The sequence below is a fragment of the Copadichromis virginalis genome, linkage group LG14 (assembly GCF_057382275.1).
Source record: "Copadichromis virginalis isolate Kocher_CV1m ecotype Utaka linkage group LG14, C_Virginalis_male_GT1.1, whole genome shotgun sequence".
Classification (NCBI taxonomy): domain Eukaryota; kingdom Metazoa; phylum Chordata; class Actinopteri; order Cichliformes; family Cichlidae; genus Copadichromis; species Copadichromis virginalis.
The window spans coordinates 23,680,268-23,696,663 of NC_140631.1; the positions used below are offsets into that span (position 1 = coordinate 23,680,268).

Below are 16,396 nucleotides of genomic sequence, written 5' to 3' on the forward strand. Positions count from 1 at the left end.
ATAAAAACCACAATAACACTAAAAAAATGTTCCAGCTTACCTGGTTTAGGGGCTTTTCCACCTTGTCCTGTTGAAGTCAAAGCAAACATAATATGCGAGGACTGTGTGATTATCTGATTGTGACATAATTTGTTAAACTGTTTTAACACAAACGGACAGCTATGACTTAAGATGCCGAAATGCTTTGCCTGATTATGTGTAATGACAGCGGCTCCTAAAGGCAGGTGCATTGCTGGTCGACAGCTAAATCAATTAAGCGCAGTTGCTTCATACCTGCTGGCAATCCTGCAATGACCTGGCCACCTGCCCCTGGCACGAATAGGCCTCGGCCTCCACCTCCTCCTGCATAACCTCCTGACAGAAACAGCAGATGATGACAAAAGTGATGACAACATTAATGATAGGCTAATCACGGTCGCACTGCTGTGTTTGTTTCTGTAACGATCTCGTGTCATGTCGTCATTTTGTCTTCATCGTTACCATTTGGAGATGGCTGTTAATTATCACGGTAATCATTGTTAAAGACCATATAAGAGAAAACTCATAATGCCTTCCAGCAAACAGGCTTATTAAAAGCGGTCAGCCCTCAAACACATTGTTTTACTGCCTCAGCAATATCCCTTGGATTTAATTAATCTTAGCTTGTGGTGGCGTGATAAGGAAGTCTCACCAGTTGTTTCCCCTTGATCCGGCCGAACCAAATCCGAGCGTTGACAGGGAAATTTGTCTCAAGGACTGCAGTCTGTTTCTTATGGAACTAATGTTACACTGTTGCATGCTTAATGTTGTAAACTTAACGTGCGCATAGCCCTCAAATAGCATTAGCATAAAATATAGCAAAAAAATGAAAAAGGTGCACAAGGTCAAACTTGTTCAGCAAATGGGAGCTGAAGCCCTGCCAGGGCACTACACAGGGTGTGTAAAGCTGCTGCTAAAATTGTGTGTGTGAGTATCTGCTGCTGATGTGTGAAATGATAATCATCAGACTGAATACCTGTGCCTGCAATGACACTACTTTCTCGATTTATAGAAACTTACATGGAAAATATCGCTGATTTAGGCTGAGCCGAATGAAAGACTCTCTTCAAAGAGCGGCCTAGATGATGCTGAAGCTTATTAAAAATGTATAAATATTAATCAGTAGCTGGAAGACAATGAGTTAAACCAAGTTGAATTCATCATAAAATCGCCTTGATCCATGCACAGCTCCATGAGGCTAAAAAACAATTCTTCCAATATACATATTTGAAGAAGACTTTTATGATATAATTTTGTTTAATTTGTCCACATCACAGACAGAGACATGAATGCTCCGGTTCATGATAAACCAGATGCAATTCTTGAGAAGTTATTTTTATTTTTTTGGGGGGAAAAGTCATAAATCAAAAAATCTCTTCTACTCACCTGCAGCTTTAGCTGGTTTATAGCCCGCAGGGAACCCTCCAGCAGCCCCTAGTAAAATAACAGTCATACAACTATTGATTTATGGTTTGCCTACATGTAGTAAGGTAAATCACAGTTTATCATCATGCCAGCTGACTTGTGTCATAAGTTCTCTCAGGACACCAGGAGTGTCTTGTGGCATCTTCTGAGGGTTACTACATACTTGCATATAAGTTTTTATATCATGATGAAGCACGGTCACATAAGTCCGCTTGTGAGGCTCAAAATCTGTGTTCCTTTTCCAGAAATGACAATGCTGCACATGCATACATTAAGGTATATGTTATAAATCACTGAATGCATGTGCTTATACATTGATTGTATGCAGTCAAGTTTTGCACAGGACTCCGTGCAGTCTGGTGAAAAATCGAGTATGCCCCATGATTCGATAGCTTATAGACCCAACTTTAGCAGCAATAACTTGAAGTAATCATTTTCAGTGTGACTTTATCAGCCCCTCACATCGTTGCAGAGGAATTTTGGCTCACTCTCCTGTACAAGGTTGCTTCAGTTCACTGAGGTTTGCAGGCATTTGTTTATGCGCGGCTCTATTAAGGTTCCACCACAGCATTTCAGTCAGGTTGAGGTCTGGATTTTGACTGGGTCATTGCAGCACCTTAATTTTTTTCTGCTTCAACCATTCTGTTGTAAATTTTTTGGGATCACTGTCCTGTTGCATGACCCAGTTTGAGCTAAGCTTTAACTGTTTGACAGATGGCCCCACATCTGACTCTAGAATACTTTGAGACAGAGGAGTTCAGGGTCGACTCTGTGACTTCAAGGTGCCCAAGTCCTGTGGCTACAAAATAAACCGAAATCATCCCCCCTGCACCACGGTGGTATGATGTGTTTGATATGCTGTGTTTGGTTTTCAGCAGACACTGCTGTGCGTTAGGGCCAAGCATTTCTACTTTGGCTCGAAGGAAATTGTTCCTGAAATCTTGTGGTTTGTTCAAATGCAGCTTTGCAAGCCTAAGCCATGCTGTCATGTTTATTTTAGAGAAAAGACGCTTTCTTCAGGCAACCTTTGGAAATGGTCACACTTCCTCATGATTAATTATACGCATTTGATTAGCAGCACCTGGCTCCTCCTTACCTTATTAATTCTTCTGGAGGCAGTAAGAGTGTGCTTTGACAGGACTGCATGAAGTCATGTGAAAACTTTCTTTTTCATATGAGTGTATATTTTTGAGTACATACAACAAAAGAAAAGGATGATTACATGTCACAAACATGCACATTTTCACCCTTGAAAGACTTTTTGGGTTAAATATTTACTCAGTTTCAGACTTTCCAGTTTATGCTTTTGACAGAAACAGTGACTTTGTTTATAGTGGCTGCGTTCTGGATGTTTTTTTGTTTTTAAATTGTGCAGACACTGGGTGGATGCTCTTTTACCTGGAAAGAATCCAGTTCCTGTTCCACCGCCTCCTGGTCCTAACCCAGCACCAGGTGGTAGATACACACCTGGAGCACAGATCAGAAAAAGCAAGAAGTTATCTTCTATCACAAACACATGTGACACTAACTAGAAATATGGGCATGCAGCCATTTTTTTTTTAAAAAAGCACATTGCTTCTAATAGCATTTCTAAACAAATAGCTCATTTATTGGACAAACACTCTTAAACACTTCCATCATCTGTGACCCATTTTAAGTCCACCCTCAAAACTCATCTGTTTAAAATTGCCTATTCTTAAATTTCTGTATGTTTTAACTTTTATCTTCTATTTTTATCATTGTGTATATTTCCAGTTTTTATCTGTTGTACAGTGTCCTTGGGTGCTTTGAAAGGCGCTATTTAAATAAAATGTATTATTATTATTATTATTATTATTATTATAAAGCAAAAATGGAATCCGTCCTTGGTATACACATCCGCCCCAGGTTGCAGAAATTAAATGAAACGTGCACACAGCCGCTGCAGCCGAATCCACAGTGAAAGGGAAACTATAACTTTGATGAGGAGAAAATTCAAATCGTTTTCATACTGATGAGGTACTGCAGTTGGAAACTTTCTTTCTGAATCCTACTGCACCACTCTGGATACCCACAACCCCCACCTGCATCCCCTAGCCTTATTTTTCGGCTGATTTTTGGCTGCAACTGTGAGTAACTCCTGAGATGGTCGTTCTGGATCCCAGACATGGTGGCCTCATGTGTGCAAGGAACAACAAGAGAAATAAAAAGAAATGGAGACTTAAAAAAAATGACTGCAGTTGTTCTGGGAGGACTAACAGCTAAATCCAACGGGACCGGTGAGCTAAAGCCAAAATTACAAGTAATATTTTTTGAGGGGAAAACCTGGTTTATATCACAAAAACACAATGTAAATGAGAGAATGTGGCTGTAAGACCACTATGTTTAATGGCTCTTATATGTGTTGGAAGGCAATTTAATTTAAAACACATGTCAAAGGCGTTCATGTGTTTATTAGAGAATACACTTTGAAAACTGGGCTTTCGGTTCCGTCCACTGGGTGAGGCCATTAGAAGAGGAACATTACAAGGTATTGCTGTCCAAGCTGGATGAATCGAAGTTCATCACACATGGCACAAAAAAACAAAACCAAAACCAAAACCAAAAAACCCAGCCCATGCATTTTATCGAGTACGCCAGATTGAAGAAAGCGCTAACAACCTGTGACATATTTTTGATTTGTGCAACTATTATCAGTTTTGCAGCTGAGGCTAATAAAGCAGTGCTAATCAGTGGGGGGAACTAGTGAAGTGCACAGTCCTAGAGGATGATGCAGGAACCACCTGGACTGGAAGAAGAAGATATTTTTTAACACACAGCTGGATTATTAAATTACAAGCAAATTATGTATGAAAATCTTTAATTTAAATGTACTGATGCAGCTGTAAGTGGTTTGCAGTGAAGCTATGGACAATAGTGTCACACTCATTCGGATACTTTGCAACTGTGCTGATAGTTAAGGGATAAACACGATTTTTTATGATGAAGAGATAAAATGTTGTGTTGGGCAAAAAGTAATGCGTCAAGAAAGGTCTTATAACCCCTGTGGTTGTCTGCAGTGTAGGACAAATGATAGGGTCTCTCTTAACTTATCCTCGCTGGAAGGATCAGAGTGCTGGACTGATCACATTTCTTGAGGTTTGGCCTTACAGACTGAAACAAAAAAGTGCTTTGTAGTAATTTGAAATGCAGTGCACATGTTTGTCAGTCTCCATTAGTTTGCCCATGCCCGTGGCTCCATGGCATAGAGCTCAAGTGCAAGGCACTACACAGTGGACGCACAGTTATTGTTCTCAATCTTGCGCCTTCATTTAGCAATCAAAAGGAGGATTTCCTGTGCTGGCATTGTAAGTGAGGCAGGACGGACTGCGGGTCTGCTCCAGTTTTCCTCCTGCTTAGAATCCAGTCGTGCTACTGTACCACATCCACAGAGTGCACCGGGTTCACCAAGACCGTGCATCCAAATAAGGCACAAACTGACCTCTGCCAAGTGCCCTGACCTACGTCAATAAATTTGAAGATTTCTTCATGATTTTCTTAATCATCACCATCATCATGTGCTTATGTTCCTCATGAACTCAGCCAGGTCATGGGAATGTGTTGGAATGTGTGTGGAGGACAAGACTGACTCGGAGAGCAAGCAGGATTTAGACTGCACAGTCAAGTTTTCTGGGTGTTTGTGACGTGCATGGTGTTGAGAAAAGAAGACTGGTGGCCCCGCAAAAGCCCCTCTCCCCCTTTTTTTTTAAGAGTAAAAGCTAAAAGGTAATCATAACAAATATAATTTTATGTGTAGAAACCTTCTTGGTACAGGTTATCTCCACTGGAACAGAAGAAGTTGTGACAACTTCGGATAAATAAGAAGGGGAAAAGAAAATATTAATAAATTACTGGCTGCTGTGTAGGGAGAAATAAGCTTTCTTGGTATCAGTTAAATGTTAGTGACTGTTCCAACCTAAATAGGGTGCACAGACTGTATTTTTTTCTGTAGGGTGCTCTGTGCATATTAAGAGGGTGATGATGTACATGCACTCACAGGAACCCTGGCAGCAATTTTGACTTGTCACCAGTTTCACTTTGGACTTGAATGTGGTCCAGCTGTGGGACTCTTAGTCAATGGTTTGTCAGTAAGCTAGTCATCAACAAAGTACAAAGTTCATTATCTGGGGACGAGATCCTGAGACTTCCTGTGGTATTTTGCATGCTAATCACAGAAGACGATGTTAAGATTAAAGCACAAAATTCTAGTTTTCTCTTCATAATGGAAGATGGAGCTTGCCTCAGTGTGGTTCACCACATTAAATAATTAAGCCTGCCAGCAGGAATAGCTATTGCTGCATCACTTTTGAGTGAAACATAAAGGAGCAACATTTAGAGCAATCACTCCACCCACCACAAAGGCAAAGACATAATAATTCGCCACTTTCACCTAACATGGTGTCTAAGGGCCTGCCAGATATGAATCACCCTTACGCCACATTTTGGAGGCAGGGGGACTGAAGACAAGCAATGAAACCTGTCAAGAGATGTCAAGAAAGTTTTTGATGTGGTGTAGCCAGTAAACTAGGCGACTCTGAGCTACACTTCAGTAGTTAACTTTGCAAAAAATAAAGACAGAGAAGGAAAAGAAGTCACTTTTGTACTGTCTGTAACCCTCAGGATAATTGCAAACATCCAAACCTCACATCCAAATCTACACAGACTGATCAGTCATAACATAAAACACAGCCTATTATCCTTATTTTCACCTCCATCATTTGATTCTTGGACTGTACGAGAGGATTTTTTTCATCATTTACACAATAATTCCTATCCTGAGGTTTTGGTGCACACAGCTTATCCACTGTCTGAAATAAGCTGGGGTTTTTTTTTTTTAGCACTTTAAGCAAACATTCTTCTGATTGGCTGCCTCTGATTAACAAAAGCGCAAGCGGGACTACTGTGTGAGATAGACCTCAAGCATAGTTTAGTCTGTCTGTGTAGGTTCTTAGTCATTCAAGTCATAGTAGTCTATGGAGTTTAGAAAGAAAGTGACTGGATGTTAATTAATTTTCGTGATGATGTTTCACATCTTTATGGAAGCCTGTTTCCACCACAAAGAAAAAAAAGGATCCATAACTCGAAATTTTGAGAAATAGACTTAACTCGAAATTTCGACTTATTAACTCGAAAGTTTGTCTTACTAACTCAAAATTTTGGAAAAGTACCTTGAAATGTTGACTTACTTTTCTCAAAATTTTGATTTAATAATTCGAAATTTCGAGTTATTAAATCGAAATTCAGTAATCTACATGAATTACGTAATTTCTTTGTTACCCGGAAGCTGAAGCCCTCAGCTACAAATGCTACAGCTAAGGTACAAGTATTACAGCCAGTCATGAATGCACAAAGTGTGGCTTCACAAATGACGAATTCCTTGTGTTATTAGCTGAATCACATGGTGTTACTATCAGCAAACGTACTCTCGATCCGGCTTCGAGTGCGCATTCCACGTAGCTTACTGATGGGCAGAGCTTACTCGAAATTTCAAGTTAATTTTCTCAAAATTTCAAGTTGATAAATTTTGAGTTATGGATCGGGATGGGTATCGAAACCCGGTTCTTGTTGAGAACCGGTTCCCACTGTTTCAATTCCTTGGAATTGTTTGCCATTTTTGCAAACGATTCCCTTATCGATTCCAGTCGCCCCGAATAATGTCACCACGTTGCGGAGCGTCATTTACCTGGCAGGAAACATGGCGGCTCAAACGCTCAAAAGTTTGGTTATACTTTACGAGAACAGATGACAACAGGGCAACTTGCAATACTTGCAAAGTAGATATTTTCATTTAAGGGAGGAAACACTACGAATATGCAAAAGAATTTGCTCACAAAACACACGATAACCTTAAATAAATGTCGTGTTTTTAATTCTGCTCCGGACTCATGAATCTCAACCCAGCAGCAGCGGTAACGTTTGCACGTCCTCTCCCGTTAATGCGGCAGGTAAATAATCAACTAACAGTGCATATTATGTTAGCGCGATCTGCCTTATTACAAAACCTGCCATTACTGTGCATTTAGGTGACCATGATGAGAGAGACGGACAGAGTCTGGCTCAGATGCTGGCAGTTCTCGCTGCAGTCTACCGGTAGCGTCTCCTTGCAGGCCAGGATAGACGAATGTCACAGAGCAGTGATTAAGTTTGTGGTAAAAGCCTTGCACCCATTTGCCACAGCAGATGCCCCCGATTTTCGGTAAGTGAATGTGTTTAATTGTAGGCAGGGACATTTCTGGATATTCTTGTGTAATTGCTACAGAATAATTTATGTTATACTTTGTTATTGCTACAGAAGAATATTTATTTTATTATTTTACATTTACAATTTTTTTCCTGGGGACCCTGTGACACCCCATTGAAGAGCCGTAGGCTGGATCTCTTAAGATCTCACTACTGGGTTTGTAAGGCCATGTTACTCCTAAATTTCTATCTTGTTCAAAGAGAAGATATAAAACAAAGTTCTAAGCTAATCGACCTTAGTGTTCTCCTTTTTTAAAAAGAATCAATAAAGAATCGAATCGTTAAACAGAATCAAAAATGGAATCGGAATCGTGAAAATCTTATCAATACCCATCCCTAGTTATGGATACTTTTTTTTTTTAGTGGCGGAAATGGGCTTCCATACCTCTCAGCTAAGAGGCTTCTTCAGTTCTAAAACCAAATGGTGGATAGTCCCAGGTATTTATACCCTAGTGGGGATTGTCACTTTCCTAATGGGGAAAAGAGGATTTTTCACCAAACCCACATACACTCCTGTGCAATCCTCCAAGAGCTTCTCTGTGCATCGCTGGAGGAGTATGCTTCTGCTGATTGCTGTTCGGCTAACACTGGGGCCAGAACAGGGAAAAGAGCGACAAGAGAACTGGGAAAAAGCTTCAAAGATCTAAAAATTCACCACAGAAAAAAAACAATGGCTGCAGTGACCTCCAGTTTGCATGTCAACGTATCCCTGTGGAAGATACTGAACCTCATGTTGCTCGCCGATGCATCCACCAGAGCTTAGAAAAACAAGTAGATGTAAAAAAAAAAGTGCTTGTATGAATGAGTGGAGTTCTCTGCAGCTCTGCCAGTCTAACAAAATGCTCACTAGGTTAATTGCTGATTCTACATTGGCCGTACTGTAGGTGTTGATGTCAGAGTGAGCGTGTGTCTTTGTGTTAGGCCTGTGTCAAATAAAGGACCTGATCTGAGGTTACCTAGCCTCTGGACCTATGACAGCATGAATAGGCTACAGCTAACTCATCACTCCTAGCTAAGGGAAAAACAGCTAATAAAAAAAGTTTTTGGATAATCAAATTGTGGAGTGGTCCCTCTTGCTGCCAAAACAACTCCCAGTCAGCATCATAGACAGGGGAGACAGGGGATCCATAGGGCTATCCTGCGCTCCCTGACACTGGGATATAGATTGTGGTGTGAGGCCTTTCTGGGTCCAGCTTTTTCTGATGTTTCTCACAGATGCTCAATTGGAAAGGGATTTGGAAGTTTGGAGGCCAGGTCAATGCAAGGACCTAAGATTCCCCAGCAGATCATTGTACTGCAGCAAAATGCTCAACATTATTCACTTCAGCTACAGGGACCCCTGTGAGTAGCTTAACACACAGTTCTAGACTGTGTTGGTGCATTTATGTATCCCATTACAACATGTAGTGTTCCTCACCCTGTCATGTATTCTGTTATTTTAGTGATTGGCAACATTTCCTAGACTCCCTAAGAGAGGGACACGTTTCTTACAAAGGTGTCAGAAGTGTCATTAGTCAGATTTTTATTACTTTTTAAAATAGCCACTGTTTTATAAGACAGTTTCTTATCGGTAGCTCAAGGCGCACCACTTATTTTAAATGTTTGCTTCCAGTCTTATATAAATCACAGCCAAGTTGCAGCTGTGTGGAAAAGCTCAACCTCACATTATTTATATTTTTACATTATGCAAGGAAAATAATACTTTCTAAATTTGTGTATCAGCAATGAGGGTTGCTTCAAGCGTGAAAATCTTGTCAACACTTGACATTCAAACTCTGACGAGAGTTGATTATTTCGTTTCCAGGGAATTTGCATTTGGATTTACGGAGAACAAAGAGGACAATCTGTGAAAAGCCTGAAGGCTTAGATAGAAATCATTTTCACACGCGTCCACATATGTGGACGTAGTGTTTTGGGTTTGCCTAATTCCCTTGTTTTGAGTTTCATTAAAATGACGTAGTTCACTAGACACAAGCTAACAAGTGGAAAGGCCCACATCCAGATATGTTTAGCTTTGCCTAATGTCATGTTTTGAGTGTCAGCCTGGAAATTAAAAAGTGACATGTTTATCAGCTGTTCAGCTGGCAAGATAATTTATTTGATGTATTGCCTGAGCATCAAAACTGGCAGCAAAGCCTTCCATTGTAATTCATGAATTTATCACATATTATAGCCTAAGTGGAAAATGTACACTGGCTTACACACTTGATTTTTATGAGGATATGGGTTACTGGGCCCAAAAATAATGACTGGCTCGTAGTGAAGGTAGGAAATTGTAAGTCAGATCTTGTTTTGTTACTAAATCAAACCAAAGCCAATGACAGTTTTTTCCATAGTACCACCCAAGTTAATGGCAGTTTTTACAATTGCTCTTTGAAAGATCTTAGTCTTACTTCATTTACAACAAGCTGGGTGAGTAATGTAACATTTCCCTGACCCTGTGCTGTGGCTGTTTAATAATTGGTCTTTGGAGTTGATTGAGCAATTTGCCTGACTTGTGCATGAAAAACACGCTTACGTGTGTGAGTACACACACACACACACACACACACACACACACACACACACACACACACACACACACACACACACACACGTGACCTCGTAAACAGTTAATGAAGGCATTCCCTTTGTAAAAGGCTTACAGAGCCATTACCATTGTGTTCACAGTGCATAGTTTGTGAAGTATTGGCAGATCTGGACAGTGTTTACATCACATTTATACGATTCTGCGCCTGTATTTCTATCGCTTTAGATAAAATTTCAAAATGTTTTGGCAAACTAGCAGCTGTTTGCTGTATTCACATCATGTATCCAAAACCGCTGTCCCAGAAGAGGAGGTTTGGTTCTCTCTTTATGGAAAGCTCTCGTAGCGCAACCCAAGGAGCACTGCAGTGAAGCAAACACTGCGGTTCCTGGCACTCTTACATCTCCTGTTATCAGACACATGACAGCTGGCCAATCAGTCAGTCATTCCACTATTTTTGCACTATTTTCCAAAGCATGTTGGAAAAATGTGAGAAGCAGTTCAGAAAATGAAAATTTTCAAAGATAAAATCTATGTTAGTCTCACCCCCAAATGATTTCAACTTCCCTTTCTACGGTTTCCCATCTTGTTTCAGTGATTGAAGCGAAACATAAGCATGTGGTGAGCAGAATTTTAACAACTCACAAGACCAGATTTCAGTCCTGTCAGGGTTCACCTTCTGGTGGCTCTAGTGTAGCTTTCTACTGGAAGCTGACAGGGTATCATTACAAGATTAGGAAAGTCATGCCTTTGAAACCAAACATGGGTTTGGAGCAGCTGCTGTGGGCTCTCCTGTGTGAGGATTGCAAGCGTGAGCATTACGGAGGAAACTGGGCCGTGGTTGGAGATAACCATCAACCATGTGAAATCACTACAAGCTAATGGAACAAGTTGTTCATGTTGTGACTCCCCTCCAAAATCTGATTTATGTGATTGTTGGTTCCACTGGTTGATACAGAGTTACAAATGAAATGTTAAAAGGACCATAAATGACTAAAATCATTATCCACTGTTTGCAATGTTCCAAAATGTGTCCCCTGCATTTCTTTTGACTTGGTAAAAACCAAGTTAACTGATGGGACACCTGAACATAACACCACTGTGAAGTGTACCAACTAACTGGGCAGCTGTAGCTACAACTGTAGCTGCCTCCACCAGTGTGTGAATGTGAGAGTGAATGAATAGTGGCATTGTAAAGCGCTTTGGGTGCCTTGAAAAGCGCTATATGAATCCAATCCATTATTATTATTATTATAAAATGTAGTTTAAGATATGAAAAAGTTTTGTTTCTCAAAATGTGTTGTGCTTTGCAAAGAAATCCCCTATAAAGTAATGAAAAGGAGGGTTTTCACAGGACCCACCGCAGCATTTCAGTCATGTTTAGGCATAGACTTTGGCTCATTGCAACACTTTTGTTTCCATTCTTTTGTGCTTGGGATCACTGTCCTGTTGCATGGTCAATTGGAGATTAGGTATCGGAATTTCAGGAGCGGGACCACGCCTCCAAACATGCTCCTTCCAGTTCTCATCTATATAGGTTCTCCCAGTTCTACAAGCTGTTCATTCTCGTTTATGTGCCCCACCCTCCCTTACCTTTTCAATTCTTTAACTTCTTCACTTCTATTTAGTACATGGGGATCTGCCAGGCCCAGGAGCAGCAGCCAGTCCCCTTCGAGACTTTCCCCAAATTGCAGCTCAATTCATGTCCAAGCATTCACCTTTACATACTAAAATGCTGTCAAACTTAAAATCAGGACGTGGGTCCAGCTAGTGAAATAATGGGTTTTAGCTGTCGGACAGACGGCCTGACATTTGACTCTAGAATATTTTGTTGTACAGAGGAGTTCATGGTCGACTCAGTGACTGCAAGGTGCCCAGGCTCAGTAGTTGCAACACAAGCTAAAATCATCATCTTTCCACCAGGACTGTGATTTTTGTGCTGATAGCTGTGTTTGGGTTTTACCAAACGTGGCGCCATGCATTATGGTTTGCAGACCTGTAAACCTAAGCTGTTCAGGTCTGAAACTTTAACATTGAATGTACTAACTGAGGCATGTACAGTCTGAGATGTTGCTCTTGGGTTTGTTGCAGTCTCTCTGAGGATTGCACAGGCTGTCCTTGGTGTTAACTTGCTGGAACTGATCACAATGCTGGAAGATGGCATTGTGTTAACACACACACCTGAATGCTTCAGACCAGCAAACTGAAAAAACTTCTGCTTTTATAGACATGCTGACATTTACCCCCCCCCCCAAAAAAAAAAAAAAAAAAAAATCAATCACAACACAGGATACATTGTTTCACCGCAGAGGACTTTGATGATTTTGATTAACCTCATGTGATGCATTTGATTAAAATTATAGTTTATTTCCATTTTTTCCTCATCAGCTCATCCTCTTTTGTGTCTTTTTAAATAAAAAATAGTGCTGTTGTGGTGTTTGTTGTAAACCTAAAAGAAGGTTGTTGTAAACCTAAAAGAAGAAGTTGGACATCAGCTGTGGCGGCCGAAGATGAAAAAATTCCTGACTGGAGCCACTTCAGATTGCTGGCCCGGTAAGATTGCACCTACCAGCTCGCAGCCTGGAGAGGGCTGCTTGCATAGTGGCTGGAATGAATCATCGGAGATAATGTGCCTCTTTGTTGAACACTTGGCACTCCTCGATTGCAGACCAAACATCTGACTGGAAGATGCTCAGACTGACATTTACACACAAAGAGTAAGAGCTAAACAAATTATTGATATGTTTTTGTAGCAGTGGTGAGAAGTGACTACTATCCAAAATCTGTAGGCATTTAAATCGTAACACATTGGGTTTGCAAAGCAGTGAGTCAGAGAAAGAATTGGTTTCCATTAAACTGTGTGCTGGGTTTATAAAGTCAAGACTGGTAGTGAAAAAAAAGAAGTGCAAGAACTAAGAGGTTGTTCCCTGGATATTAGCAGTGCATTATTCTTCAAATTACATAATGCGTATTAAAACAACTCATCCATCCCTAACCTCTGCTCCGATTTGTGTAACCTTCTTAACAGTAGTTATGATAAAAGAAAAAAAAAGAAAGAGCGATAGGAAAGCCAACATGTTAGTAATCGCTCCTTGCTTTGTGCTTTGATGCAGAGAGTGACTTTGCAAAACCTCTTTGATGTAAAACATGGATGGAATTGTACAATTCCCTAACACTTTCTCAGGAAATGCGCCAGAGTGGGACAGTGTGCGCACCGCGGATGACGTCAGTGCGCACACTGTGTCTGAGGAGGATGTGCGGAAGTGCTTCAGGAAGGTGAACGCACGCAAAGCTACTGGTCCGGACGGGATTCCCGGCCGCGTCCTCAGGTCATGCGCGGCTCAGCTGGCTGGAGTGTTCACGCACATCTTCAACCTTTCCCTCTCTCTGTCTGTAGTCCCAGCCTGCTTCAAAATGGCCACCATCGTCCCTGTACCCAAATCCTCCACCATTTCCTCATTGAACGACTGGCGACCTGTAGCCCTGACCCCCATCGTAAGCAAATGCTTCGAGAAGCTGGTCAGGGACTTCATCTGCTCTGCACTACCCGACTCACTGGACCCTCTACAGTTTGCATACCGCCACAACAGGTCCACTGATGATGCCATAGCCCTGACACTACACACTGCCCTGTCACACCTGGAGAAGAGAGACACGTATGTGAGAATGCTGTTTGTAGATTACAGCTCAGCATTCAATACCATCGTTCCCTCGAAGCTGGACAGGAAACTGCAGGATCTAGGACTGAGCAGCTCCCTCTGCAGCTGGATCCTTAGCTTCCTGTCTGACAGACGCCAGGTGGTCAGACTGGGCAGCATCACCTCATCCCCCATCACACTGAACACTGGTGCTCCACAGGGGTGTGTACTGAGCCCTCTCCTGTACTCACTCTACACCTACGACTGCACAGCCACTAACAGCTCCAACATCATTGTGAAGTTTGCGGACGACACTACAGTGGTGGGTCTTATCACCAACGGTGATGAGACGGCTTACAGGGAGGAGGTCAGCGCCCTGACCCACTGGTGTCAAGACAACCATCTCACCCTCAACGTCGCAAAGACAAAGGAGTTGATAGTGGACTTCCGGAGGTGCAGAGAAGTACACACCCCCATCACCATCAACGGCGCTGCTTTCTCAGGAGACTGAAAGATTCGGCATGAGCCCCCGCATCCTCAGGACCTTCTATCACTGTGCCATTGAGAGCATCCTCACTGGATGCATCACCACCTGGTATGGCAACAGCACCGCCTACAACTGCAAAGCTCTCCAGCGAGTAGTGCGGTGCTCTGAACGGATAATTGGAGGTGAGCTTCCCTCCCTCCAAGACATCTACAGGAAGCGCTGCCTGAGGAAAGCGGGGAGGATCATCAAGGACTCCAGTCACCCCAGCCATAAACTGTTCAGACTGCTTCCATCAGGAAGGAGGTTCTGCAGCATCCGGTCCCGTACCAGCAGACTGAGAGACAGCTTTTTCCATCAGGCCATCAGACTGCTGAACACATCATAGACACCTCAGCTTCACTACTGGAACTTCAACATTATGCACTCCACACTGTATATAAATGCCACTTGTTTTGCACATATTCAACTCTGTATATTTTATATATTTTATTATTATTATTATTATTTTTTTTTTTTACTATTTAATTTGTAAAAATGTGTATACACACACACACACACACACACACACACACACACACACACACACACACACACACACACACACACACACACGTAGGAAAATATTTAGTATACACATCCAGAAATGCATACACTATTATATATTGTACATATATTTATTAGTTTCAGGTTGGCCATTCTTGTATTTTGCTCGTTTGTGTTGTTGTGTTTGCACATCTCTGTTGCTTGTGGGGCTCGCACACAAGAATTTCACTCGCATGTGCTGTGCCAGTGTGCCTGCACATGTGATGTGACAATAAAAGTGATTTGATTTGATTTGTATACATGGAATAAAAGTTCTTTCACAATAACAAACCAATCAGTGCTTGTAACTAAACAGCTTCTATCCAAATGTGTACTGAATGAAGTCACCTTGCTGGAAATTACACCAAACCGCTCAACGTCAACAAATTAAAATGCTTGTGTGGCTCCAGCTAGAGAGAAGCAGAAGAAGAACCTTGTTGGAAAAATCTCCCCCCCGCCACCAAAAAATCTGCATCTTGTTCAGACGGTACTTCAAATAGACTGCTTCAGTAATTGCAGAGTAGAGCTGTTGAGCGCTGGGAGCACCTACATGTCACATTAATCCAGTATACTGTGGTTGGCAACCCGCCCCACCAGAGGAAGGATTAAAGCCAAAGAAGTGTTCACAGCACATGCTACCAATAAAGTAGTGCATCGAGTTTAGGTACCCACCAGTAACTCTCAGGTACTGCTGCATGTCAACACTGGTGTTTTGGCTTTTGCATGGCAGTCCACTCTGCAATGCATTTAAGTTCACCTAGAGCCAGGCGACTGGCACCGATTAATGTATTATATTCCTCGAGGCTGATCATGACTAATGCCAAATGAGTGGAACTGGCTTCCAGCAGCACTAAAGAAAAAAAAAATCCCAAACTCCTGAATTCTTTGGACACTTTGAAGGAAGAAAACTACTTCCCCCCCCCCCCCCCCCCCCCCCTTTTTATCAGAGCTCAGAGCCAAGTCCTGCCAATCAGAGTTGTGCCATTAACTCTGTCCTTGTTTGTCCTTGAAGCCAAGCTCAAAACGTGGCACAGGCCAGTTAAATTGTTTTATGGTCTGTGTGAATGCAACATATGGACTGAGGTACTTGAGATACTTAAAACCATAGCTAGTGTTCTATAGGACGCATTGTTTAAAAAGCTTCAAGTTGGTCCGCCTCTTTCATCACATGAGGGAGATCCAAACAAACAAACTATAGTAACTGTATGTTTCCTCCAGTACCATTTCTCATTTACATTTGTTGACTGAAGTTATTCAGAGAGGGTTGTCAGTCCACCATAATTCAAAGCGTGAATTTGTCAGGCACAAGAGGCATTTTCTGGGCAGAACCGTTAAATGGGTGGATTGGGTGTTAATGAGGTTCGTGTTACTCACAGATAATTTACCCTTGGACTGTGCCCAGAAGGTTTTTTCAGGTTAGAGTGCACAGACACAGATGGAACTAGTTTGAGCACCACAGAA

At 41.8% G+C, this 16,396-nt stretch overlaps 1 protein-coding gene across 4 annotated transcripts in view; it reads right to left on the minus strand.

The window, feature by feature from the left end:
* elna (elastin a) overlaps positions 1-16,396 on the minus strand; it is a 58,453-nt gene that overhangs the window by 40,390 nt on the left and 1,667 nt on the right. For all 4 annotated transcript variants that reach the window (XM_085430013.1, XM_085430012.1, XM_085430011.1 and 1 more), the window contains exons 2-5: positions 2,842-2,910; positions 1,405-1,452; positions 274-354; positions 41-67 (exon numbers count right to left, since the gene is read on the minus strand). In XM_085430013.1, coding sequence (XP_085286139.1) covers positions 41-67; positions 274-354; positions 1,405-1,452; positions 2,842-2,910 — 225 coding nt within the window. The remainder of the gene's footprint in view (positions 1-40; positions 68-273; positions 355-1,404; positions 1,453-2,841; positions 2,911-16,396) is intronic.